Genomic DNA, 27,297 nt, shown 5'->3' with positions numbered 1-27,297 from the left:
CCGGGCGGGGCGGGGGCTTCGGGGAGGGGGCGGAACCCTGCGGGGCGGGGCGGGGGGCGGGGCGGGCGGGGCGGGGGCGGGGGCGGGCCCACTTAAGAGTTTCGTGGCGCGCAGCAGTCCCGGCAAGTCCCTGGAGTGAGCACCGACTTGCGGAGGGAGCCGCGCAGGGGCGCACTCTTGGCACCATGACCCAGACGCCCGCCTTCGACAAGCCCAAAGTGAGCGCGGGCGGGACTCGGGGTTCGGGGGGGTCTGGCTTCTGGTCTGGCTGGAGGGCTTAGGGGCGTCCACAGCCCCGGAGCGAACCGGGGCTCCTGCAGCCGCTTCCTCCCCTCAGCTCAGGCCCTCGCTGCTGCCGGGCAGTTTAATGAGAAACAATGAAGCAGGCAGGGTCCCGAACCCCAAGGCGCCCCCGACTGGCTTCCGCTTTCGGCTTCTGCCCCTGATTTGGCCTCTCGGAGTCTCAGTTTCACTATCTGTCAAATGGGCCTGGGACACCACCAGCGCTGGTTAGCTGTGGGAGCCTAGCCAGGGGGCTTGACTTTTTGAACCTCGGCTGTAAAATGGGGCCCACTGTCTACATCCATAGGCACCTCAAGTGTTGTGGAAACAGCTTTACCGTCCAGCACTGTGATGGTTTTGTGAGCCAAGGAGCTCAGGTCTGTGGATGTGCCGGTCAGGAGGACCACGCCGACGTGCAGAGGGAGGGGATCAGGGCGCCCCTCTCTCCCTGCTAGAGGCTGAGTGGACCTTAGGTTCATTCGGGGCCAGGCCACAGCCACTGGCCTCAAGGGATAACTCCGTGGTCCCTCCTCCCACCAGCTGTGGCCTCTTGGGAGAGGCTGGGTTAGGGAAGGTCTGGGCCCACTTGGCTGGCTTTGGAGCACAGAGATTCAGTCTGCCAGGGAGGGGAGGGGTCCAGGGGTCTGTCCAGCAGAGTGAGTCAGCTAGCAGGATTTGAGACTGCTGGGGGGGGGGGGGGTCACGGGAAGGAGTGAGCTGTAATCAGACTCAACTTACCGCTCCAAAAAAGAGGTGTGAGTGATGATGGCAGGTATCACAATTGTTGGTGAGAATCGCATGTGTGTATGGGAGTGCGGGGGTGTGGGGTTGGGTGGGCCGCACTGGAGGAGGTATGGCCCAGCCCCCACTGCCACTGCCCCCACCATAGACTCAGCTGCCCCAGCCATTTGTTGTGAGCTGGGGAGCCCTCCTGCCGGACCCCACCCCGCGCCTCTGTGCTTTGTCTGGATGCCCCATCACTGGAGCTTCTTTCCTTGTGAAGTTTTTTTTTTTCCCCCCTCCTTTTTAAAAGATGCTTTTGGATTCCCCCTGCCCCTGGGAAGGTGGTTCCCCTGATGTGAATCCTGAAGCAGTAGACAAAGTCCCTTGACTGGGAGTGAAATTGGAATTCGGGGATTAGTGAGAGGCAGTGCTTCTGTAGAACTTACTATACGCACCCAGTCCGCCCTTGCAACACTTGTCACAGCCCAGCGAGGGAGGGACTATTTTACTATTGTGGGGTCTCACCCAATCCTACCTGCTTCAGGCTGGCAGGTTATTTCCCCTCTCTGGGCCTCAGTTTCCACACCTAGGAAATGGGCCCCCCTTGCTTGGTCGGGAGGTGTCCAGAGGTTACGAGGGATGCTTGAGAGGGAAGGCGAGTGTTCTCCACTGTATAGAGGAGATGTGATTAAATTTTATAATGCAAGGAGGGAACGTGCCTGAGCTGGCAGGAGGAGCAAAAACGAGCGTGTCTCAGCCACTGCGACCAGAGCCAGCTCCCTGCCTTCCCGTGGGTGGGGCAGATCCTAATGAGAACTGGTATTAGTAGCTGGAGCTCATTAAGTTGTTATTCTTCTGTGCTGGGTACTTCTCTGAACTCGTTACTTTCATTAATTCATTTAATTCTAGCAAGGACCCTGTGAAGTTATTATCATCCCATTATACAGATGAATAGAGGCACAGAGAGATTAATGACAGCTCAGATCACACAGTGGGGAAACAGCCAAACTGGGGTTGAGCCCAGGCAGGCTGGCTTCAAACATCCTGGAGCCAGCTTTCCAGCTTTCTGCCTTTGCGGAAGCCCTTGGAGTGGAGGTGCTGGTGCCCCTCGTGGGGGCCATGACAGGGACAGGAGCCTCTGCTGGGCTGTTTGGCTTCTCATGCCTACTACTAGGTGAGACCCAGGACCTGGCCAGCTTTAAGAAGGCAGAGCAAGGCTGTGCTTTGTAAACTTCAATGGGTACTCAAGTCACCTGAGTGCCTTGTTCACATTCAGATACGGAATTGGGAGGTTTGGACTTGAGGTTTGGGGGTTGGACTTGAGATGTTCCCTTCTAACAGGCTCATGGGCAATGCTGACACTGTGGGACCCCAGACCACACTTGGACTAGCAAGGCCCTAGGTGGCTGCCTCCCTGGTTTGACTGTGTTATTCTACCAGATGCTTTCTGCACACCTGTTGGGCATTGCAGGAGGTACCCAGGAGGTGGAGGGTTGGCCCTTATCATTCTATTTCTACATGAGGCAAGGCTGGAAATCCCGTGGTGTTCAGGAGTTCTTTGTCATGGAGGACAATGCCGATCACATGCCTGTTTCTGTAATACCCGTGGGTACCAGGCACCTTCCGTCATTTACATCCCAGTTCTCCGAACAACTGGACAAGGTAGATCTCTTCCCCTTTAACAGACCAGGAAACTGGGAAGCAAAGGGACTTGTCCAAGGTCACACAAAATGAGCATCTCAAAGCTGTAGAGCAGCAAGTAAGCCGGCCCAGGTTGGAAAAGCAGTTTCTACGCTGTCCCTCCCTGACGCAGAGAACCGCGGTGAAGTCTCTCACGTAAATTTAAGTAGGCTCTATGTCCAGCTTGGGGCTTAAACTCACAGCTGAGATTAAGAGTCGCATGCTCTATTGACTGAGCCAGCCAGCACCCTGCCCATATCATTTTTTCTTTCTCCTTTTTGAATGTTTGCTCTGTACCAGGCACTGTTCTAACTGATCTGCATATACTCATTTAATGCTCGCACTGTCACTCCAAGGTGGCTCCTCTTCCCTTCTATAGGAGGAAATGGCTCAGACAGGGGAAGGAACTTTCCAAAGTCACACAGCCGGAAAAGCAGAGCTAGACTTGAACCCAGTTCTACCTAAAACCGAAATAGATCCTGTCCACTCCCTTGCCATTTGGCCGGCCCCACTTTGGGGCGAGGGGTGGACTCAGATAGACTGGGGGGTAGGTCCTCGCCTCTCTGGCAGCCACAGAGCTCAAGTGGACATTTCTCTGAAACTCCGCTTCCTTCTCTGTAAAAATGGGTTGATTAAATCCAAGGCCATGGGGCACCTGGGTGGCTCAGTCGGTTAAGCATCTGCCTTCAGCTAGGGTCATGATCTCAGGGTCCTGGGATCAGGCCTCGAATCCAGCTCCCTGCTCAGCGGGGAGCCTGCTTCTCCCTGTCTGTTAAAAATTTTCTTTTTAAACCAAGGCCATGGGTTCCTGGGGACATTGTGCTGAGTGGCACACGTGAAGCCTCCTGGCTGGCAGGCAGCAGGCCCTTAAGGGTGCTGTTCCTTCCCCTGGGGTTGTAGTGCGCCCCCCCCCCCAACTGGAGCCCTCTGGGAAGCCTCCTACCCCCACAGTCTTTCTTACTCTTGACTTCCTGCCGCAAAAGCCACTGAAAAGCCCACCGTTAGCATGGCTTTGGCATTCTGTGCTTTTTGGTTAGCAAAGAACCACCTGTTTTTACTTATTTTTTACTTACTGTTTTTTTTTTTTTTAAGATTTTATTTATTTGTCAGAGAGAGAGAGACAGAGAGAGAAAGATCACAAGTAGGCAGAGAGGTAGGCAGAGGCAGAGGGAGAAGCAGGCTCCCTGCCGAGCAAGGAGCCCGATATGGGACTCGATCCCAGGATGCTAGGATCATGACCTGAGCCGAAGGCAGCCGCTTAACCAACTGAGCCACCCAGGCGTCCCTTTACTTACTGTTTGAAGATTTTATTTATTTCAGTGCAAGGGAGCATGAGTTAGGGGGAAGTGTAGAGGGAGAAACAGACTCCCTGCTCAGGAGGAAACCTGATGTGGGGCTCCATCCCAGGACCCTGGGATCATGACCTGAGCCGAAGGCAGACGCTTAACCAACTGAGCTACCCAGGTACCAGGAGCCACCTGTTTTTAAAAAGCCCCTCAAGGAGCTTGACTTACCCATTATAACTCAGGGCACTTTGGAGGGAAGGGAATGAATGAGATTGGGTTTCAAGGAAGCCTTTTGTTTGACAGAGGAAGCGAGGACCAGAGAGGGGAGACATGGTCACACAGTGAGGCAGGGGAGGCTGATCACGCTTCTGATTCTGCATCCGACCTTGGGGTTGGCCTGGCCTCGATGGCGAGGGGCCCTGTGAGCTTGGAGGAATGTGTCTCCCTATCCAGTGGTCCTTGGGGTTGCCCCCTGGGGCAGGGAAGGGAGCACTGTGACTGGCTTTGGACTGGGGAGAGAAGAGTAAGCCAGGGGGCCACAGTGAGATTCAAGCCTATAAGTACTCACAGTTTTGGGGGCAGGCTCGTTCTCACCCCTTAGGGTTCTGAAGCCCCAGAGGAGCACGGTGAAGGAAAACACAAGCCTTGGGGTCCTTGTGACCACGGGGGCAGAACACGAGTTTTCCCATCTTTACAGTGGGAATCTAGCTCGTCTCCAGGCTGGGGAGAGGTGGGGCACACCAGTTCTGGCTGCTGTCCATCATTACGCTTGTCACTGTTCTCAGTCCCCTTTAGACTTTTACCAGCATTGACTCAGCACTGATAGCAGGATGAAGGGAGTGGATTGTGGGTTTACAAGCTCTGGTTTTGACTCAAACAGCTTCCGGCTGTTGGTACTTATTAGTCTGGCCTGAGGCTCATTCCTTAATTTCTCTGTGTCTCCGTCTGGATAGCTGGGGGATAGCTGTGTTGGGGGTTCCTAGGCTGTTACTCCACAGGATGTGGCCCTGGCTGAAGACCGGCCCTCCCTGCTCTGACACCCCCGGGGGAGGCTCCCAGCAGCAACCACGAGCTCAGTCAGGCCCCAAGACGGCAGGAGGCACCAACGCTGGGCGGCTTCATTACTGAACCTCTGAGCTGTGGGAGCTCAGATGGGGCTGAGGGAGGACTTCCTGGAGGAAGTGTGACCGAAACAATACGTCAACCCAGGGCGGCTCTGTCTCCTGGCTTTACCCCTAAAGTCTGCTGAGAGGCCATGGTGGGCAGTGACCTCTGGCACCAGGCAGCTCCTTGCCAAGAGCCAGGCTAGGGAAAGAGAGGCCGGCTGCCTGGTCGGGGAGGGAGGGCATCAGCGGCTCATCTGGGTTCTGGGTTCTGGGGGCTTCTCTTCCGGGCCCAGGGGCGCCGGTCAGTCCTTTCCTTGCCCCGGGGAGAGGACACAGCACTGCGGATCTAAGACAGCTCTTGGTCATTTGATGTGTACTGAGCGCTTTTGGCTGTGCTGGGCATGGTCCTAAACCCCAAAGACGCAGCATAATGACCCCACTTTGAGGAAACTCCTAGGGAGACAGCTATGGTAAATGAACTTAAAAAGTCAGCATTTTGAAAACAGAACCAGATGGTTGGTTGGGGGAGCCTGGGAAGAAGTAGTTTGACTCGGGCGTGCCTTGAAGACATACAGCCTCCCAGTTAGGAGCGGGAATTCCATCTCCTAGTGTCTGGCCCAGGAGTTCATGACCTTGACCTTGCCCTGGTTCTGCCCCTGACACCTCGGGTGTGTGAATTTTACCTCCCCGGGCCTCGACTGGCTGGCTGGCATCTCCTGAGAGCAAGACTTAACGTGTTCGCCCACCCCCGCAGTGTTCCCAGCACCTAGTGGGGCTTAGGAAATATTTGGTCACTGGGGATGTTTCCTACTCCTCTCTGGGATTTCCTGCAGGTCTGTGAGGTGCTTGCCAAGTCAGCCTCCTGGAGAGCAAGTGCAGGGGAGTAGGGGTGAGACTCCCCTCCAGAGAGGTCACGAGACTGGGCACAGGGCAGGGGTGTGGCCCCTGGGTAGGACCTGGGCTTAGAGGTAGAGAGACTGGGGCTCTAAGCCAGCTCTGCTGCAATCAGCCTGGGCAGCACAGGGCAGGCGGCTGAGTTCCTGCGAGTTTACCATCCCCATGCCACTCTCCCAACCCCCAGTCTGCAGCCCAGGGCTAACATGCACCTTGCCTCGGGGTCACGATTAATTGAGGTAAAGGACCTGAGAACAGGAAGTAGCTGTCGGTACTGCTGAATGGTTCCTGACAGCTTTTCTGAGGCTAGGCCTGCAGGGAAAGTGTAGTAAGAGAGCTGGGACGCAGACCTGGGTTCAAATGCTGACTCCGTCCCTGCCTGCCTTTGTGCTCCCGGATCCTTCTTTGAGTTCAGCTTTCCCCTCTGCAGAATGGTCGTCAAGTTCTGCCTTCGCGGTGGTGAGGATGGAGTCAGTTCATGTCTGTACATGGTCCAGCACATAGTAGATACTCAATAATCAGAGGACACCGCTGTTCCTTTTCCCTGAATGGGGACAGCAGAGCAGGGTCCCCATCCAGTCTCTGAGCTTACACCCCATTGTCACTTGGGGGATGCAGACAGACGTCTTCATGGGTAGTGGCTCTTTTCCAGAAAGTTCCATGGGAGGCTTGCCTGAGGTTGAGCTACCTAAGGGAGGTTGTTACCTCTGCTTCTCCCCTGAAACGTGTCCGGGAAGCTTCCCAGGAAGCCCGGGAGGGGGGGACCTGTAGGGCATGATGGGGCAGCAGGCTCTCCTCTCGCTGTCCCCGGGGGTGCTCTCGCCTCCCACTTCCCAGCTGGCTCTCTGAGCCCCTCTTCCCCTGCTCTGCTGCACTGGGGAGCACCTCCTGCATCTGGAGCTGCGGGCAGGTACTCCCCGTGGGCGCTTATCTCTTGTCCTCACTACTGAGCAGCCCTGTTTTCTGTTCTGTTCTGGCTTCCCTCTCCCCTACTTAGGGTAAGGCAGCCAGAAAGAGCTTTTACACGGGGCCTCCTGATCCAAAACCCTTCAGTGGGTCCCTTTAACTGTGACCTGTGACCACTCCCTACCCAACGCCCGCTGACTTTCTGTGGCGACCTATCTCCCCGTGAACCTCATTCTCCATATCGAGCCACTTCCCTCCCTGCTTCCTGACCCAAGTTCCTCTGCCCGGGCCCTTCTCTGTCCTCCTTCCTTTCCCCCTAGCAGTTCCTCCTCCCAGCTCCTCCTGATTTGTCCCTTCTCTGTCATTGTCTCCTGTAACCCCTCTTCTCCCACAGCCTTGCAACCTGCCCCAGTCACTCGCACTGCCCAGAGAAGCCATTCTCTTCACCCCCATCTGCCTCTAGTCCTTTCTCCGGCCCTTTCTTCCCCTCCAGGGGTGAAATTCTGAAAGGAGAATCTGCACTTTCTCCATTTTATTACCTCTACTTATTTCTTACTCCATTCCAGCATGGATTTGCCCCCTCCGGCCTCTGGAGCACTCCCTATAGGACAGTGGTTCTTAACCTTGGCTCCGCGTGTTGGAAACCAGCAACAACCCCATGCTCAGGCCCAGGCTGAAGGACTGTGACATCGCGGACCAGGGTGGGCCCAGGCGTAGGCGACTTTCCAAAGCTTCCCAGGCGTTCCTCACGGTCAGCCTGGGCTAAGCACCTCTCCTCTGGGCCCAGTGCCCTGTGGCCTTGGCCCCAGGGACATGTGTCGACCTAACCGTATTCCTTTCATGTAGCTGCTATAACGAATTACCACATGCACACCCGGTTGCTTAGCACAACGTAATCTTCTCCCCATTCTAGAGGTCAGAGTTTCAACATCAAGGTATCATTGGTAGGGTCCCACGTCCTCTGAGAGATCTCTTTGTTGCCTCCTCCGGCTTCAGGTGGCTCCGGGCCATCCTTGGCTGGCGACCACACAGCTGCCGTCTGCCTCCGAGCTCAGGTTGCTGCTGCCTCTTCTAGGAGTTTCTCTCTCAAAACTCTGCCTCCCTCAGAAGGAGGTGGGTAATTGCATTATCCAGATAACCCAGGATAAACTCCTCAAGACCTTAAACTACTCCTCTCTCTCTCTCTCTTTTTTCCCACCACGGGAGTAATACAGGTTCTGGGGATTCGGAAGTAGACCTGTTTGGGGAACTACCGTTCACTGACCCAGTGCATTGCCGCCACTCCCTTGCCTTCTACACACCCTCCTCCTGGTTTCCCTCCTGCCCGTCTGGAGGCTCCTCTCTGGGCTCCCCCTCTCCTGCAGAGCTACTGGATGCTGGTGCTTCTGGAGGCTTCCTCCCCCGCCCCTTCCTTGACCCATTCACCCCAGGTGAGCTTGTTCAAGGGCTCGGCTGCAGCTGTCCGTATTCCTACTTGCATTGCCAGCCTGGTGTCTGACCGCGCTAGAACTTCCCATGCGTCGGCTCTGTCCTTTTACATTGGGAGGGCTCAAAGGCGTCCCAGCTGAACATCCCTAAGATCAAACTGACCGTGTCCCTCTCCCCGCACCCCTGTCCTTCCTTCCCCCTTAGCACTTGGGCTTCTTCCTGGGTGGTGTCCAGAGCCTGGGAATCACTACCCGCCCCACTCAGGCCTGACCTGGGGCTTCCTCCTTGGCCCCTCTTTCTGTACCCCACCCCCTGCTTTTCCATATCTGTCTTGTCACCCTGGTCCAGAGCACCATCCTCTCTCATAAACTGGACCACAGTAGCCTCCTGCTGCTCTTGCTCTGGGTCCGCCTCACCCTCTAGCTGGCTTCAGACCCTGTCGTGGCTTCTCTGTGCTCTCAGCTGAAATGACTCCTTGTGGCCTCGGTGGCCCCGCAGCCTGTCCAGACTCATGATCCCTCCCTTCTCAGAGCCGGGTTTCAGTTCCTCCCCCGTACCACAGGCTCGCCTTCCACATGGCCTTTGTACGTGCTGTTGCTTCTGCCTGGAATGCTCTTCCTGCCTTCCTCCTTGGCCTGCATTTGCCCGGTTGGTTCCTCTTCATCTTTTGGATCTTGGCTCAAGCTCTGTTTTCCCCGGGAAGCCATTGTTTGCCCTTGAGCTGGGTGAGGTCTTTTGTTTGTTGGCTCTTTTGTAGGCCTGTGACTGTACATCTGTCGTATTTATGTACTGCTTCTTCCCTGGCGGGACCATGAGCATCACAGAAGTGGGACTCTGTGCCTTGAGCTTTGCTCTCCATCCCTAGCACTTGGCAGTTTGGTGAATTCTGGCCTCTTCACGGATGCCGTTTTAGCATTTGCTGTGTGCTAACTGCTGGGCTCGCACACTACACGCGTGAATGTGGTCAAACCTCATGAAGCCCTAGGAGGAAGGCATTGTCTCCTCCCTGTTGGATCCATGAGGATGCCGAGGCACCAAAAGTGGAGTCACATTCTCAAGGCCACCAGGGAGTGAGTGGAGGAGCCAGGATTCCAGATGTAACCCCAGAGTATCCTCCCTCTCTGGCCAGATCCTCAGTAGGGCCGTGTGCTGTGTGTGGGTTTAGGACAACAAACCCTGCAGGCTCAGAGAGGGGAGGGCCCCTGTCCAAGGTCACACAACTCCTTGGCAGTTCCCTGGGCTGGAAGCTTCACTGTTCCCAATGCTGAATGTTTTTTTGAGAACATGATGAACATTTAGCTAAGTGGGCATTGAACTTGTTTTGTCAGGGAATCCAAGAGCTCCCTTGCCTCTGCGCCTGGCGGGGAGTGTCGCTGGGTCCTTTGCAGGCTGGGTGACGTTCGGAGAGGTCTGGTTCCTCGGACCTCCTGCTCAGAGGCAGGTTAAGCATCTCTGGGCCTGCCGGCCTCCGTGGGCCTGTAGTTCCTCCCTCGCCAGGGCAGCGACTTTCTCGTCCAGGTCCCTAAATTCCTGGCAGATGTCAGTGGAGTTTTCGAGGTCTCCCCCTGGCCCAGGGAAAGTCCCCTTCCCCATGTCTCCCAGACCCTGTTGTGTTTGCCAGCTCCTGGGAGATGGCCTGGCTGAGAGGTGGACTTATAAACCACACTTGTCTACCTACTCGGTGTGTGTTACTGTTGTCTTTAATCCTTACGGTTGTTCTCAGACAGGGAGGCAGAAATACCCTGTTGTTTTGCAGTTGAGGAAACAGAGGCTCTGAGAGATCAAGTGTCCCGGCTGAGATCACACAGCGGGCCAAGGGGCGGAGCTGGGAGTCCGGAGATGGGCTGTCTCCGAAGCCCGCGTCCTTAACCTCTTGGCGTTGTGCACCAGGCAGTGTTTGCGGGGCCCTACGTGTGTAGGGGACGATCACCAGGATGGCTGGGTATCCTGGACCCTTTCTGGAGTATGGAAAGATCCTGTGTTGCGCCTGTTGATTCCTGATAACAGGGCTTATGTAACACCAACTTTGGAAAACAGAGTCTGGGTGTTTGAAACCCACTGTGGGGTAGTCACAGGCCCAGGAAGTCTGCATTCAACATTTTTTGTTAGAGTTGGATTTTGCTTAGTGGGCGGAGAGCGGACTCCGCCGGCACGGTGGCTGGGGCTCCGTGGCTGGCCTTGGGCTGGCCTTGGGTGTAAGGGCACTGGCCTTGGGCTTGGGCTAGGGTTCTGGTTCTGCCATTTACCAGCCGTGGTGAAGAACAGAGGAACTGTGTGGAGTTCCTGCCTCAATGGCTTGTGGTGTGAACTCGGTCAAGTTATTTAACCTCCCTGAGACTCAACTGTAGTTGAGCCTCTGGTCTTAACCGTGAAAGAGCTAGAGATGACTGTTAATGCCCCCACCCCCACCCCAACAGATGAGGAGGAAACAAAATGGTGTGTATTCAGGCTTAGTGGAGTGTCTGTGGCAAGTGTCCAGTGAGGGGGACTCATGGTTATCGCAGTCCTGCCGACATTCATGGGTGTTTGTTCTCGACCCCCCCCCTTTTTTCCTCCCCCTGCCCCCTTGCAGGTGGAACTGCACGTCCATCTGGATGGGGCCATCAAGCCTGAAACCATCTTATACTATGGCAGGTAAGTCCACAGGGAAGAGACCTTCCTCCCCAGAATCTGGGGACAGTGGGTGGTGGGTGCTCCCTGGCTCAACCTAGACGCCTCTGGAGAATTCCAGGGTTGTTGTTCCTTCCTGTATCCCCATGGGATGAAGCCGGCCTCCTGGCTGGAAGAAGGTGGTCTGTGGAGAAATGGCGGCCCCTCAGCTCTGAGCCTGAGACCCACAGCCTAAGGCTTCTGCTTTCCCTGATTCTGACTCTTGTCCTCCTGCTGCCAAGGGACGAGGAGGAGCTTGTCCTACCTTATCTGCAGGTGCTTGAGTGCGTGCATGTACACACACATACCCACACAAACACACACACACGAGAGGAGGCAGTTCCCAGGGCTGAACCAGTCACTGTGTTTGGACTCCGCAGAGAGCCCGTGGCAGAGGTGATGGCCCCGCACGGGATGCCGGGACCATTTGCTGAGCATCTCCTCGTGCCCGGCTGCCGGGCTGAGCGCCCTCCTTGAGTCAGCAAATTTAATCCCTCCACAGAGGAGGACGGTGCTGCTATCCGCATCTCACTGAGGAGAGCCAGGGGCTCAGAAAAGCGAAGACAGTTGCCGGAGGCCAAGGCGGCAATAAACAGTAGAGTCTAGAATGGACCCAGGGCCCTCTCCTCTCCAAGGCTTTCCCTGTGTCACCAGGGCAATCGCGTACTGGGGAATGTGGACAGGCAGTCCCTCCTCTGGGGCCCATCTTCACCTTCCAAGTAAGACTATGCCTCCTGCCTCGGGTTGCATGGGCAGGAGGGTCACCGGGGCCCCCAGGGAGGGGTGCCTGCCCCTCCCTCCCCACTTCAAGGGCTCATGGTGGACCCTCTCTTGGGTCCACTGTTTAACAGCAGGGACTTTAGAGGTCAGAGGGTCTGAATTTAAATATGGGCGCACTGTTTCCTCACTGTGACCTCGGCCTCTAGCTTGAGGGGGAGGAACAGGGCCTCCCTCCAGAACTGACCTAGGAGAGGGGGGGCCCCTGCTGCTCCTCACCCCTCCCTCCACAGACTGCGCCCCCACCTGTTTGCTGGACACTCCTTTCATTTGGAGCTGGAAGGAGTCCGCCTCTCTCATTGCCCGGAGCACTTCCGCTCCAGACCCAGATGCGGACACTCGGCTCCGCAAGCCCCAGTCCCCCGAGTTCTCCAGACACCGCTGCTCCAGAGAACTGGCGAGGCTGGGGCGTCTGTCCCCAGTTCCCCGGAGCATCTCTTCCAACTCCCTGAGGCAGAGTTCTGCCACGAACACTTTTCTCCACCTTCTTCTACTTTCACAGACCCCCTCCCTCTGCCCTGGGAAGTCGCTACTGATTAATTTTTTTTCCTACCGATTTAATTCTTGAGTCTCGTACGTCATTTGTCAGCATTTCCCGTGTTCCCTGAGGCGCTGCATCGGGGCCGATGTGCTGAATCCTCACGACAACTTGCGAGGTGGTACTGTTGTGGCCCCACTTTATGAAGGAGGACACTGAGCCGTGATGGGTGAGGGGACGTACCTAGGGAGCATGGGTGTGAGCTGGAGTCCACACCCCTGACCATTACTCCTACCAGCGAGAGGCTTAGCTGAAGCAGTGCCCAGAAACCACTTAGCTCCGGGCACTTAATGATAGTCTTAATGATAGGCTAGGGCTCTGGCTAAGTGAGGTGAAGCTTGCTTGGCTTATCTCTGCCTGTCCTTTGCCCATGCCAGGTGCCAGCCATTGCCCCAGACGAGGCTGTTGGGGTGGGTTATCAAGCACCAGGCTGGGACTGCCTACTGAGTACTCATTACAGGGTCAGAGAGCGCTTACTAGTGGAGCAAGAAGGCCGGAGTCCGGGGCAGGGAGGAGGGAGAGGAACCGCCCCCGTGGGCAGGCTGGTCGGATCTTCTGTTCCCCGCCCCATATCTTGGCATCTCAGGAGCAGTCAAGGTGCCTCGGTGGGCCCATGGGGCAGGGGTGTTATGGGTGCCAGCTGGAATCTAAGCTCGAGGACAGCAGGCAGGGAGTCTGGGAGTTGGACAGACTTGGCTATGGAAGCCCATAAACATACCGGAGGACTTCCTGGTGGCGGTGGGCTGAGAGGAAGAAGGAAGCCCTTCTCTCCCTCTGGCCAAATCCAGTGGCCCGTCTTCTGCCTCTGTGATTTGGGTCTCTGCTATGTTCTTACCTACTTCTTCCCTTAGCTTCTGGGATTCTGTCCTCTCCGGGCCTTCTACCTCTTTCCATCTCCTTCGGGAGCCTGTCTGCTCTTTTGCCACAGCACGTTCTGAATCAGGCCCCGCTTTCCTCCCTCGACCAGCCCGGCCTGAGCCACCAGCATCCCTCACCTGGGCAACGGCAAAGGCTTCCTGGCTGGTGTTCAGGAGGCCACTCTGGCCTCCCCTATTTCCTGTCTCTGCAGTACTAGAGTCAGAACACCTGTCTTAAAACCTAGTCTGACCAGTCACCCACCAGCTCTAACCCTCCCACACTCCCAGCTGACTCCGTGTCAAAGCCAAGGTCCATTCACAGCCCTTAAAAACCAGCAAAGCCTGAGTTGCCTCTCTGACCTCTCCTGCTCCATAGTCCACACTGGAGGTTCCTCAACCCTGCTGGACTTGGTAAACACAGAAAGGTTGAGTAATTCTCCCAAGGTCACGCAGCCTTTAAGGAACCCAGCTGGGATTCAGAACCAGTCCATCAGGCTTTGGGGTTTGCTGTTTGACCCTGGGCATGTAAACTACTTCCTTTCTTCTTTGTACCGTAGCTATCTATGTTACTGAAAAGGATGCAGAGGTCCTTGGATGGGATGGCCCTGCCCCTGGGTGATTTGGCACATACGGCAGGGGGATGGACTTGGAACTCCAGAGCCTGGTTCTTCCTGCTCGCTGGGCTCTCTGTGGCCAGGCTCCTGGTAGGCACATCCCTCACCATGCAGGAAGAGGACTGGCTGAGGCATGGCTAACTGGGGGTATAAGGAGCATCCGATGGCCAAGCTTGGCCCCAGGGGAGCCTCTGCTGCCAAGAGGCTATGGGTAGCAGGAGGACCCAGGGCCCTAGGATTAACTCCTTCTTGCCTCACTTTGGACCCCAGACCAGAGCATTACAGCTTGGCCTGACCAGCTTCTGGAGGCCCAGTCCCGTGTGAGATCCCAGAAGAGTGTCTCATGCTATTTGTTTCCTGCTAGGACTGCTGCAGTAGCTCTCAGATCTGATACATCTGATACCCACACGGCAGCCAGAAGGAGCTCTTAAATCTCTTCACGCTGCTCCCGTGCTTGAAATCTTTCAGTGGTTTCCCCATGCTTTGGGGATAAGGCCGGAACTTCTACAAAACTTCCACTAGGCTCTGCCTGCCCTCTGGCTCTTCACCTACCACTGACCCCACTCTGAATTCCAGCTGCCCTGCCCTTGCCTTCCCTCCCAGCTTAGGCCTGGAGCCCCTTCTGTTAATTCTAATTCTGCTTAAACGTCCCCTCTTCTGACCAGCCTTCCCAGACCACTCTGTGTGGTCAAAGATCTCTTGGTGGCTGATGAGGAGAGAGGCTGGAGAGGGTAGGCAGAATGGACAGGCCTTCAGGGAGTAAAATAAGTGAGATTGGCTGGTGGGCAAGGCAGAGGAGCCTGGGGGAGGACCCTGCCCCGGTTTGGGCAGCTGGGTGGGGGGATGGTGGAGCTTTATTTGGAAACATGGAGCATAGGGCAGGGAGGGGGGAGGTGGCAGATTGGTCAGACACCTGGGTCTGTCTTGGTCACTGCTATCTGTCCAGTGCCCGGTACATCGTAAGCCCTCAAGATCCAGAGACTTCTGGAACTTGGGCTGAAAACTGTGAAAGGGGAGGCGTTTGTGTGGGCAGGTGTATAAAAGGGAGGGTCTGTAAGAACGGTCAGGAGGAAGGGCCCCACCAGGAAGCTGTGGTCGAGGGAGCTGGAGGAAGACTGTCGGGGGCCTTGCACATAGCGGGTCCAGAGGACCAAGCACGTGTTGCGGGGGAGGGGGCTGACTGCACACTGCGGGGGGCACTCCTAGGGATTGGGACCCCCCAGCAGGGGAGGAGGGCCTGTGTCGGAGGCTCGGGGGACATGCATTTATGTCGGGAAGCATCATAGTATTTTAGGTGTCCCCCGGTGTCCCTGGCAAATCCTCCCTTCCATCCTCTGTTCTTGCTTTGCGGATAACCCGATGCTTGAACTGGATTTAATCATCTTATTTCCGTAATTGCTTGCTTCTCTCTTTTTTTTGTTTTTTGTTTTTTTTTTTTTTTAATCTTCTTTTGTTCTACTTGCTGGAGGAATTTCTCTGCTGTATTTTCCATTCATTTTATTACATCTTGATGACCGGCCCGCATTCATTTAGATTTGCAGGAGTGCTTTTTCCCTCTCGGGGTCCTCTTTCTGAGAGGGGTGTCTTGTGTCCGGGGAGGAAGCTCTTCTCCGGTCCTGAAGATGCTCCACTGTAAGGGTTTTAAGTTTTCTCCTGTTCCCTGTGTTGTTTCCTCGGAATTTCCTCCTGTCTCCTGTCTTGTCCCTTCGTGGTGGAAGCATTTCTCAATGTCTGGTGTTCTTTGCCTGCCCCTTTTGTCTTCAAAGTGGGAAAACTGAGGCCGGGGTGACCTGAGAGTTGTGGTGGGGGAGGCGGGCCCTCGCACCCTTGCTGCCCCTGGCGGGGAAGAGGAGGCCCCGGGCGGAAGGGCGGCGGTCGGCAGGCCCCACGCCAAGGTCTGTAGGTGGAGAGGGGAGATGCTCGGAGGGAGGTGGCCAGTGCACACATTCCTGGGAGTCTCCGCTGGACCCTCTCCCAGCTCATGGGCCAGGCAGGCCTCTCCCATGCACAGGCCGGATGGAGGGCGGAGGTGGGAAGTCCGGCCTCTGCCCTGGGCATTGTGCTGCTGCAGTTACGGCCCTGATAACCTCTGACCTGGCCGGGTACCAGCTGGCTCTACCCACTCTGGGGCTGAGGAGGAAACTGTGGGCTTGCCCCAGCAGCTGCCCAGTTCCCAGGCGCCAGGGGCGTGCATGTGTTCGTGCGTGCGTGCGTGTGTACATGTATGTGTACAGACTTCAACCCCTGGTGTCCCCTTGAGATTCCCTGGCTGGTCATGACCTTGGGGACTTGTGGGGTAGGGGTGCTGGAAGGATTCCAGCCTGGGTTCTATATGCCCCAGGCCTCTGTTTTCCCATCTGTTCAATGGGAGGAGTTGGAGGAAGAGGTCCCCAACTTTTCCGCTCTGGTCCCTGGGAGGAGTTTGTAGCCCACTGCCCTCACTGCTTTGTTCCCAGGAAGAGGGGGATTGCCCTCCCCGCTGAGACAGCAGAGGAGCTGCGGGACATCATCGGCATGGACGAGCCGCTCAGCCTCCCGGGCTTCCTGGCCAAGTTTGACTACTACATGCCCGCCATCGTGTGAGTCAGGCCCCCAGCCCCGCCCCAGCTGTGACTGCCATCTGCTGCCCGCGCCTCCCACTGTGGGGTGGGAGAAGGTGCTCAGAAGCCCCAGTTCTGCAGCTTATCCTTGTATGTACTTGTGTGACTCTCTCCAGGCCTTGATTTTCCCTTCTGGAAAGTAGGTATAATGTCTAGAAAGTTCTTCAGCTTCTACAGGAAAGTGAGAGTGTGAGGTCAAGAGCTGGCATCCTAGTGCCTGAATCTTTCACGAAATAACTGTGACCTTGGGCAAATTTACCCTCTCTGGGCCTCTGTTCCCTCATCCAGACCATGGGGCTTGTGATCCTGTCTACCTCCTGGGGGCTAGAGTTTGGAATGAACGTAGAACTTTCCTCACCAAGCTCCCCCTTGCCATGAAGATAGTTGCTACCTTTATGGAACAGCCAGGCTCAGCTGTTTTTATAGTCCCTTTTGTTCCTTCCATCTTTTCATAGCAGCGTATCTTAGGTCCGGAAGACTGTGCGTGCAGCACTCAGAACTGTAGTTTTCATAGCTGTCGGTGGTCCCGCCAGGTGGACACACTCCTCGTTTGCAGAGGAGGAAACGAAGGCTCAGGGGAGGGTAGGCGCTTGCCCAGGACCACACAGCTGGAAGGGATGAGGCCCCGATCCCACCCGGAGGCCACCTTGAGCTTCCTGACATGAGGCAGGCCTCTGCAGTCTGATGCCAGAGCTCGGGAAGGGGAAGAGGCAAATGGACAGGGAGCAGTTAGGGAAAGCTGCCTGGAGGAGGGAGCATGGCCCAGGCTTTGGGATAGAGAAGGTGTAATGTTGTCCGGAGGGCTAGACCGGATGGAAGGTTTGGAGTATATGCCAAGTAGGGGTTGTTGGATGACTGGTGAAGGTCTGCGAGGCAGATGGAGGCTCTTGGCTGGATAAGTGGCAGGACAGGTAGGAGGAGTTCTGGGGAAGGAAGATGTGCGTTAAGGCTGCTTGCTGGAAGCTTTTGGAGTCAGCCTGGAAAACACCGCCTGTCCTCATCCCTGGCCCTGGTAAACAGAGGCACTCACGTACACACACTCACACGCCTTCCTGGAGGTACCCGTCCTATCTCCTCTCAAACCCCCTCCCCAGAGCATACACATGGGTAGGGCTTCTGTACAGGCTGAGGCACCTCTCCCATGTCACCCCCAAGGCAACTCCTGTCCCTCTGGCCACAAGACAGAAGATGCCCAGCTCCTTGAAGGCCCAAGATGACCAGGCTGTTTGGCATCATCTCCTTCTGAGTTGCTTGGCCTTTGGGGCTCTGCCCGTAAGACTAATATCCATTCTGTGCCCTTGCCACTATCCACCATCAGACAGGTGGCTGATGAGAGCCCTCATCTTCTGCCCTTATCCTTCTGCTCACTCCTCTCCCACAGCATGGGCCTCCTGTGGCACCTGGGGCAACAAACATACTCCCAACCTCAGGTCCTCTGTGCATGCTGTTCCCTCTGCCTGGAATGCTGTTCCCTGTAGATGCCCCGTGGCTAGCTTCCTCACCTCCTTCTCAGGTCTGCTCAAGTGTTCCTTTTTCAGTGAGGCCTTCCCTGATGGGTCCGTTGAAACTCGTAGTCCCCTCCCCTGTTTTCACACCTGACCTACTGTAGATTGTGTGTTTCACTTACTTACCTGTCTCTCCGGCTTAACTCTGGGCTCCAGGAGGACAGGGATTTTTGTCTACCTTGTTTGCTGTATCCCTAGTGCTGGTCACTGTGCAGTGAATGTGTGCCACCCTCTTCCTGGGAGGCTGGCTCCCCTGCAGCAGGCCCGAGGTCCCAGACCCAGGCCAGGGAAGGCAGGCAGCTGCTCATCCTTATCCTCAAAAGCATAGTGATTCCGGTCACCCTTCTCCTGGGTGTGGCCAGTTTCCCCAAGGGCCTTTGCTGGCACATCCCACATTCCGGTGATCATTCTGTAGTCCCTCTTTGTGGTGGAAACTTCCAACTAGGCCCAGCTCATGGTCACTTGATACCACTTAGCGTGGCCCTGGCAGGTTGATGTGTGCCTTGCTTCTAGAGCCAACACTCAACAACTAAAATGCTTCAAGGGTCTGTCTGTCCGACTTGGAGCACTGGCCTAGGTGAGTTTCAGGAAGTTCAGCATCTTTGTCCTCACAGTAACATTTGCTGTAAGTGTAGGGGAACTAACCAGAGTCCTGTAACAGGTAAGTGTGGGAACCAGGATTCAGGAGTTCTGGATTTCTCCCCCACCCCAGGGTACCCTCTGGATTTGTCCGTCTGTGTCCTTTCCCCTCTCTCATTTTAGTTTTATTGGGGTATAATTGATAAGTAGAAATTATGTGTTTAAGGTGTTTTGATATACATGTATGTTGTGAAATGATCACCACAGTCCAGCTAAATTAACATATCCATCACTGCAGATAGTTACCGTTGGCTTTGGCTGCGTGTGTGTGTGTGTGTGTGTGTGTGTGTGAGAACACTTACGATCTACCCTCCTAGCAAATCTCAAGTATATGCTACAGTATTTATTTTATTTTATTTATTTATTTGACAGAGAGAGATCACAAGTAGGCAGAGAGGCAGGCAGAGAGAGAGAGGAAGCAGGGTCCCTGCTGAGCAGAGAGCCCGATGTGGGTCTTGATCCCAGGACCCTGAGATCATGACCCGAGCCGAAGGCAGAGACTTAACGACTGAGCCACCCAGGCGCCCAGAATGCTACAGTATTGTTAACAGTGGTCGCCATGCTGCACATTCCATCTCCAGAACCAAACTCTACTTGTAGAACTGAAACTGTACTTTTTGACCGACATCTCCCACTTCCCGCCTCCCCCGCAAGCTGCCCCGACAACTACTGTTCTACTTTGTGCTTTTATGAGTTGGGCTATTTTAGGTTCCACGTGCAAGTGAGATGGCGCAGGATTTGTTTTTCTGCGTCCGGTTGATCTCACTTAGAGTGACGTCCTCCAGGTTCATCCGGGCTGCAAATGGCAGAATTCCCTTGAGGCCGAATGTTATTTCTGTGTGTTTGTGTGTCTGTGACATTTTCTTTATCCATTCATCCGTCGACGGACCTTTAGGTTGTAGCCACGTCTTGGCTGTTGTGGATCATACGGCAGTGAACGACGTGGTACAGGTATCTGAGATACTGACTTCATTTCCTTGGGATAAAGATCCGGAAGTAGGACTTCGGGATCGAATGGTAACTTTTTAAAACGTTTCTTGAGGAGACTGCTCGCTGTTCTCCACGGTGGCTGCACCAATTTGCATTCCTGCCAGCACGCATAAGGGGTCCCTGTTCCCGTCTGTCCTCAGCGACACTTGGTGACTGTAACACACTGACAGGTGTGGGGCGATCTGTCCTTGTGGTTCTGATTTGCCTTTCCCTGGTGATCCGTGATGCTAATTGCCAGGGAAATGCACCTTTCCACGAAGCTGTTGGCCATTCGTAGGCCTTTCGAGAAATGTTTATTTGGATCCTTTGCCCATTTTTAATCCGATGATGTGGTATTTTTGCCATGGGGGGGCTGGAAGTTCCTTTGATATTAGCCCCTCGTCGGATTGGATCTGCGGGTATTTTCTTCCACATTTTCTACCATTCTGTAGTTGCCTTTTCACTCTGTTGAAGGCTCCCCTTGCTGTATACCTTTGTGTCTGGTGCAGTCCCACTTGTCTTTGTTTGTGTGTGGTGCCCGCGTTCTCTCGTTTCTCTCCCCTGTGGACCTGCGCCCATCAGCCAGCAAACATCTGAGTGGCCATTACATCCTGGGCTCTGTCCTGGGCTGCGGGGTCCCAGCCATGACACGACTGAGGGCAGGACCCCTGTCTCATGGAGTCTACATTCCAGTAGGAGGGATGGAAATGGACCGATAGGCCATGAGATAATCGTGCCAAGTGGGGGTAAAGCGCTGGGGAACAGGTAGAGAACGGCAGAGGAGCCCTACGGAGGCCAGGTGGTCAGGGATGGGCGCTCTGAGGAGGCCAGGCCGGAGCGGGATCTAAATGGAGGATGAGGAGTGTAGGATGGTCCCGGGGAAGAGCCCTGCCAGCTGGGGGATCTGTGAGCATGGAGGCCCCGACCTGGGAACAGGCCTGACTGTGCCTGGGACAGAAAGAAGGCTCTGGTGGCCTCATGGAATGAGTGCGAAGGAAGGTCTGGAGAGAGCGACAGGGGCCTGAGTCTGCAGGCCTTGTGGAAGCCATGAGGGTTCAGAGTGGAGGGGCGCTGTGGTTTGATTCACATGTTAAGAAGATTGCTCTAGCTGCTGTGTGGAAAACAGAGTTGGAGGGGCAAGCGTGTAGACATGGAGGTTTATTTAGGAGGTGGTTACAACCTGGGAGGAGGGGACAAGAAATGGCATGTAGTTTGGAGGTAGAACTGACAGGCCCTGCCTTGTTTCTAGGATTTTCTCCAACAGCTACCAGAACTTGGGGCTGGGGGGCAGAAGTGGCTTTGAGCTGCCACGGCTTGGGAACAGCCCTGTTGCTCCTGGAGCTCCCAAGAGACTTGGGGAAGGTTGTCCCCAACCCCTCTCTTCCCTTCCCAGGGGCTGCCGGGAGGCCATTCAAAGGATTGCCTATGAGTTCGTGGAGATGAAGGCCGAGGAGGGCGTGGTGTACGCGGAGGTACGCTACAGCCCGCACCTGCTGGCAAATTCCAAAGTGGAGCCAATCCCCTGGAACCAGCCCGAGTAAGTGATGCCTGCTGGGGCGGCCTGACGCGTGGGAGCCCTGAACCTACTCCTGCTCCCTGGTCCTGTGTGTGGCCTCAGAAAGATGGGTTTAACTCTTTCACAAGAGACATGGTTCCTAGCCCTCACCTGGGCTAATTTTTAGGCAAAAGTGTCTGGCTATGTTTTCCTGCCTTGGACACAGGCCTACAATCTAGGAATAGCAACCCCCTTGTCTCGGGACTTCTATGTGTCCTGTTCTAACCTTGTCACTGAAGCGAGTGTGGCCTATTCCTGCCCACTGTCTGGACCCCAGAGAGCTCTGAGTGCTATCAGCCGACTTCCTTGTCCCCTTCCAGCCAGGACTCTGACAGCTGTGGATGCGTGGGAATCAGACCTGGCGGGCTTAGCAGCACTCCCCGTCCGCAGGCGGAGGGCTGTGCTTGAACTCATCACCCCACACGCCTTCCAGTCTGGAAGTGCTCACGCAAGCAGAAGTGGGGGGTTGTGCCAGGGCTGAGGGCCAGGTCTTTCCCCAGAGCCCGTGGGTTAGCCCGGCTGGAGCTGCTTCTCCGAGTCGTCTTTCTCTTCCCCCAACCACCCGCCATGTCCCTGTCCCAGGGCTGTCCTTCAGACCTTCCTTTATCTCTGGCCCATCCCTGCTCCTCTCCCCACACAGGGGCGACCTCACCCCGGATGAGGTGGTGGCCTTGGTGAACCAGGGCCTGCAGAAGGGAGAGCGAGACTTCGGGGTGAAGGTGCGGTCCATCTTGTGCTGTATGCGGCACCAGCCCCGTGAGTACCCCTCAGCCCTGCTCCCGGCCGCTGCCCTGACACGCCCCCCGCCCCCCACCCCAAGCCTGGCCCTGGAGCCACGTCTGGGCCCCACATGCCCCCAGCCCCCGTATTTGTGGAGCCCATCGGCCGGACCTCGGGGCTTCCTGCATCACGGGAGCCTACCACCCTGGGCAGGCTCAGACTCCTGGCAGCAGAGAGACCCTCCTCCCTGGGGAGACCAGGCCTGCCAGCCACATGACCTGCATTTAGGAAGCATAAAACCACAGAAACCTGAATAATAGGAAAAAAAATCTAAGTCAGGTTCTGATGAGCCCACGGTCCTCCCTTGAGACCCTGAGGGCCAGGCCTCGTCCTATGTGGGCCACAGGCCTTGCGGACAGGTCTGCCGTCGGGGGCCTCCGAGGGTCTCCCTCGTGAGGGACGTTGGTCAGGCTTCTAGAGCTCGAGCTTCCACGGTGTGCAGAGCTCACGGTGTGACTTTGGACACGTGCCTTCACCTCCTCGGACCGCAGCTGGGTCATGGCCGGTGACCGTCTCTGCTCAGTCTCTGCTCCAGTGGGCAGTGCGAGCCAAGGGGTTCCCGCCCGCCAACGGGCCCGTGTGTGGAGAGGGACTCACGTGGGCTCCCGTGGTCCCCGTGGTGGCCTGTGGGGCCGGGCTGCCGTCGCCGAGCCTCCTCGGCTGGGCGTGGGGCTGAGGCTGAGACAGGGGCGGCCTCCTGCTCCTCGGTCAGGACGGCATCGGGCACACACGTGCACACACAGCCCTCTGGCTCCAGGGCCTGCGACTGGTCATTTTTAAATTCCTTGTGAGGACTTGATTAGTTAAGAGGACAGAGCAGGTCAGCAGTACGATGAGTGCTGTTCTGGGCTTCTCTGTGAAATCGCGGGGGGCCTCTGTCTCCTCCTCTCCCAAGTGGGGTTAGGCCATGGCACCGTGAGGCGGTGAAGAGCTAGGCTTGGGCCGGGGGACGGGGAGCAGGGGGACTTCTCGGTGCCGCCAACAGAGGCGTGCTGCCCGCAGGCTGGTCCCCGGAGGTGGTGGAGCTGTGTAAGAAGTACCGGCACCAGACTGTGGTGGCCATAGACCTGGCTGGAGATGAGACCATTCAGGGAAGCAGCCTCTTCCCGGGACACGTGAAGGCCTTCGAGGTAGGGCCCGGGGGAAGGAGGCAGGGAGGGGCTGGCACCGGGGAAGCCACAGGAGGAGGGAGGGGTCACGTGGTACAAGGGAGGCTGGGGCCACCTCCATGTTCCAGTGCGCCTTGGTGGGGTCTCGGGGGTGCTAGAAACTGGGAATTTGGTATAAGCAGAAGCTCCCACCTGGTGTGGGCACTCCTGTGTGGGAGCCTGTTTCTGCCTGTCATTTGCCGTGTGACGTTCGGTGAGACTGTCCCTCCTTGGGGCTGCTGTTCCATCTGTTGGGATGACCGAGTCGGAGCAAACATTCAAAGCCTCACGACGACACACTCTGTCCCCAGGCCTGGAGTGTGGGCTCTGGGGCCAGAGCTCTGGAGTCTCACCGCCCTGACTCGGAGCCTGGCTCCCCTCTTCCTGTTTGATTACCTGTCCTGTTACTTTCCTGGGCCTGTTTCTCCTCTTGTAAAAGTATTTGTGGAGATTAGGTAACGTGGCCGAGCCCTTTCATATGGTGACTGACCCATGGCTGAGCCCTTTCATATGGTGACTGACCCACACTCACGTCTAGTAAATGGCAGCTATGGCTTAAATTAGGATTACACAAACAGAAACCCCCCACTTCCCCATCCTGAAGCAGGTCAGCTGACTGAAGAAGGGCATGGCTTGAGCCTGCCGAAACGGGGAGCTGAAGTGTGGCAGGGGCCGGGCCGGCAGGGGCCTCCCCGAGGCCGCCCCTGACCGCCTGTCGCCCTTGCAGGAGGCTGTGAGGAGTGGCATTCACCGCACTGTGCACGCAGGGGAGGTGGGCTCTGCGGAGGTGGTGAGAGAGGTGAGGAGGCTGGGGTGGCGTGGGGCCCTTCCGCCCGCTCCCCCCCGCGCCCCATCCTGGGCTCCACTCCGCTTCTCTGCAGGCTGTGGACACGCTCAAGACGGAGAGGCTGGGCCACGGCTACCACACGCTGGAGGATGAGGCCCTTTACGCCAGGCTGCGGCAGGAGAACATGCACTTCGAGGTGGGCGGCCAGGCGGCGGGAGGACCGTTGGGAAGCCAAGAGGGCACCGGGAGTGCCGGGAGCCAGGCCAGTGCAGCGGGGGGGGGGGGGGGGCAGTGGGCCTCAGAGCCGCCAGCCGGCAGTGGTGGCAGGATGGAAGTCATGGGACTCGGCGGCCCGGAGGCCGGTGTGGCTCCAGCCCGGGGCTTACGAGGGAGGGTTGGGGGGTGGCGTGGCTGGGGGGACATGTGGGTCAGCCACCCACCTGCTCTTCCAGGTGTGCCCCTGGTCCAGCTACCTCACAGGCGCCTGGAAGTCGGACACGGAGCACGCAGTGGTTCGGTGAGGCCCGGTCCCTGGGGCCCGTTCAGTTTTGTACCGGGAAAACCGAGGGTGCGAAGGAAGTGGAGGGATTGAGCCCTGGCCCAGGTGGGGCCTCTTGCTAGGAAATCTCTTCGATTCCTTGGGAAACAGGTGCTGCTGTCCTCATCTGTAAGATGAGGGCGAAGCTCGATGTCCCGTGACATGACTGAGGGAGCCCAGGTCCTAAATAGCAGAACTGGGGGGGCCCTCTCATGGAGCAGTCGTGGCAGAGCGCCGTGCTGCCGTGAGGGGGAGGGGGCTTCCACACTCTAGACCCTGCCTCCTGGGCATCTGGGAGAGAAGGCTCTCCAGGTCACGTGGTCCCTGCTCCTAACCTAGCATCTAACTAGAGGCCTTGGTCCTTCCTCCAGCTGTCCTGTGACTGAGCCCTGGGAGCCACATCAGGCCTCAGGAGGGCAAAGCCGCCCTTTCCTGACACAGGATAAGGCGGCAAGAACGGGGGTGACCACGGTCAGGCCAAGCTTAACGGCAGCATCTTGGGCTCTGATGTTCTTCTTACAAGGAGGTCCTGAGGTCTGCTTCAGGACCGGGGAGTGCGTGGTACCGGCGGTGTCCGAGGGGAGGTTCTTGGAGGCACACGGGTACACAGCCTGTGGGCTGGCGACAGGTGCGCGAATCAGCCACACAGAATCAGTGGTTGGAGAAGCGACAGCCTCAGGAGATGGTGGAACGAGAGGGCCGAGGAGAGAACCCGGGACAGTGACACTGAAGGGACAGACAGAAGAGACTGGTCCAAGAAGTCAAGAAAAAGGGTTTTAAGAACAGTCAACAGTGTAAAATTCTACAGAAGCTGAGTTAATAAAGAGCTGGGGAAGGCCCTCTGTGTAAGGAGACGGGGAACTGGGGTGCCAAGAGCCCTTTCCCTTGGGGGTGGTTGAAAATTCGATCTTAGGGGCGCCTGGGTGGCTCAGTGGTTAAAGCCTCTGCCTTCAGCTCAGGTCATGATCCCAGGGTTCTGGGATGGAGCCGAAATCGGGTTTTCTGCTCAGCGGGGAGCCTGCTTCCTCCTCTCTCTCTGCCTGCCTCTCTGCCTACTTGTGATTGCTGTTCGTCAAATTAAAAAAAAAAAAAAAGAAACGAAAAGTCGATCTTAGTGGGATTAAAGGTGAAGGGGGTACAGACGACTCTCCCAGGACGTTGGCAGGGAAGGCGAAGGCTGGAGGGGGTGGTGGCTGGAGGGGGTGCTGCTTGTTTGACCTCTCTAGGCCCCCACTCTACCTGTTCCTCTTCTGCCTTTGCCCGGCTCTGGCCCGCCTGGGTGGGTTCAAGTCTGGAGATGCTAGTTCCGTGCTCTCGGACAGGTCACCTGAGTTCTCCCAACTTCCTTCCCCTGTACGGCGAGCAGCTCTTCCAGGTCATAGGGGGCTGCGGGCTCTTGGCGGCAGGCACTATTCATGTAAGAGTACAGGCGGCTCTTCCCTCTCCCCCTCACCCCTGCATCCAGGTTCAAACGGGACCAGGCTAACTACTCACTCAACACAGATGACCCGCTCATCTTCAAGTCCACCCTGGAAACGGATTACCAGATGACCAAACAGAGCATGGGCTTCACCGAAGAGGAGTTCAAGAGACTGGTGAGTGGATGTGCGCTCTGGTGGCCATGACTCTTGGCCCTGGGAGCGTGTGAGGCCTTCAGGTCTTGGCCAGGGCCCGGGGCCTCTGGAGATGAAGAGTTTGCCTCACCAGGCCAATCCACGCCGGCCCTAGAGTTAGGTGCTTCTAGGGACAAGGTCTCGGGCTGGCACACTGATCAAGGACCAGGTTTTTCAGCCTTTGCTCGGGTCAAGTGCCTGCAAAGAATCCATTAAAAGCGGTCACCTCTCTTCCCAGAATGACGTGCTTAGCTATAAAATTCTGCACACACTTTTCCAGCCGTTCATAGATCCCAGGCTGAACCCTTAATTTCAGGGGCTGATACCCCAAATCTGTCCCTGCGGGAATCTCTCTGGCCCCACATATCCCGCCCGGTCTCCAGTTTCTCCAACTTCCTTCTCTCACCCCTGTGTCACGTCGTGGCACTTTTAAGAGCACTGAACCCCATGGTCTGTGCTCTGGCACTTGCTGCCAGGTGACATGGGACGTGTCCTTGCCCACTGTGAGCTTAATCATTGGCCATGCTCATTGAAGAGGATGCTCATCACTAGACTGTCAAGGCTTCCTTCCATGCTCTCTGGTTTCACATTTGCCATTCCGGCCCTTCTAGAACATCAACGCAGCGAAGTCCAGTTTCCTCCCGGAAGATGAGAAGCAGCAGCTTCTTGATCTGCTCTATAAAGCCTATGGGATGCCATCTTTGGCCGCTGCAGGTGTGTTCCTGGCTGGGCTTCTGGGCTCTTGACCTGGCTCTGATTTCCTACAAGAAGCCCTTCCTTCCCCTCTTGGGAGGTGCTCAGGATGGTTCCAGGGCCGAGGCTGATGGCCTCCCACTAGACCGGCTTACCTTCTATATAGTGCCATCTTCAGGCTGGTCTTGGGGGAGATTTACTGAAGCCCAGTCCCAAAGACCTTGGCAACGTAGGTCATTTTCCATGGTCGCCTAAAGCCAAGGGCAGGGGAGCTGGGCCCAGGTTCTAGCTCTGTTCCGCTCCTTCCTTCTGGTGTGACTTTGGCAAAGCATTCCCTTGCTCTAAGCCTCAGTCTCCCGCTCTGCAGAAGGGGGTTCTCTCTGACTCTGAAGTCCTGGGTACTATTGGCTGCTAACCTTTCCGTGTCTCTGATGTGGTAAGCAGGGCCGCATCCCTGAAGACATCGTGGCCGCCTCTGCAAGCCCTCACCTGTGGATGGAGCCTCCCCAGCACTGTGGGGGTGGAATGACATCTACCTTGACTCCTTCAAGGAAGACTGGCATAGTCAGCTACGGCTGCTCCTGAAGCCCGTGTGCCCGTTTCTATACACACCAATACCTCGGCATGCTGCATCTCTGCCTACGGGCCAGACTCTGGTTGACCGAGACCTTCCTCCTATGGTGACTCCTGCTGAAAATCTGGTGCTCAATAAAGAAGCCACTGGCTGGTA

General features: G+C 56.5%; 1 protein-coding gene across 2 annotated transcripts; it reads left to right on the top strand.

Moving 5' to 3' along the window:
* Positions 1 to 90: 90 nt before the first annotated feature.
* Positions 91 to 27,297, top strand: ADA (adenosine deaminase). 2 transcript variants are annotated; one of them, XM_045980418.1, is made up of 12 exons: positions 91 to 218; positions 10,878 to 10,939; positions 16,197 to 16,319; positions 20,847 to 20,990; positions 21,649 to 21,764; positions 22,791 to 22,918; positions 23,664 to 23,726; positions 23,818 to 23,919; positions 24,176 to 24,240; positions 25,727 to 25,856; positions 26,486 to 26,588; positions 27,012 to 27,297. In XM_045980418.1, the coding sequence occupies exons 1-12, from the start codon at positions 186 to 188 to the stop codon at positions 27,023 to 27,025; spliced, it is 1,083 nt and encodes a 360-aa protein (XP_045836374.1). In that variant the 5' UTR covers positions 91 to 185; the 3' UTR covers positions 27,026 to 27,297. The 2 variants fall into 2 exon arrangements, with proteins under 2 accessions (XP_045836374.1, XP_045836373.1); XM_045980417.1 differs by having other exon boundaries at positions 23,664 to 23,735.

This window comes from Meles meles, chromosome 16, assembly GCF_922984935.1.
Source record: "Meles meles chromosome 16, mMelMel3.1 paternal haplotype, whole genome shotgun sequence".
Taxonomy (NCBI): Eukaryota; Metazoa; Chordata; class Mammalia; order Carnivora; family Mustelidae; genus Meles; species Meles meles.
The sequence above is the reverse complement of the archived record's forward strand: the minus strand, read 5'-3'. Positions and strand labels throughout refer to the sequence as shown.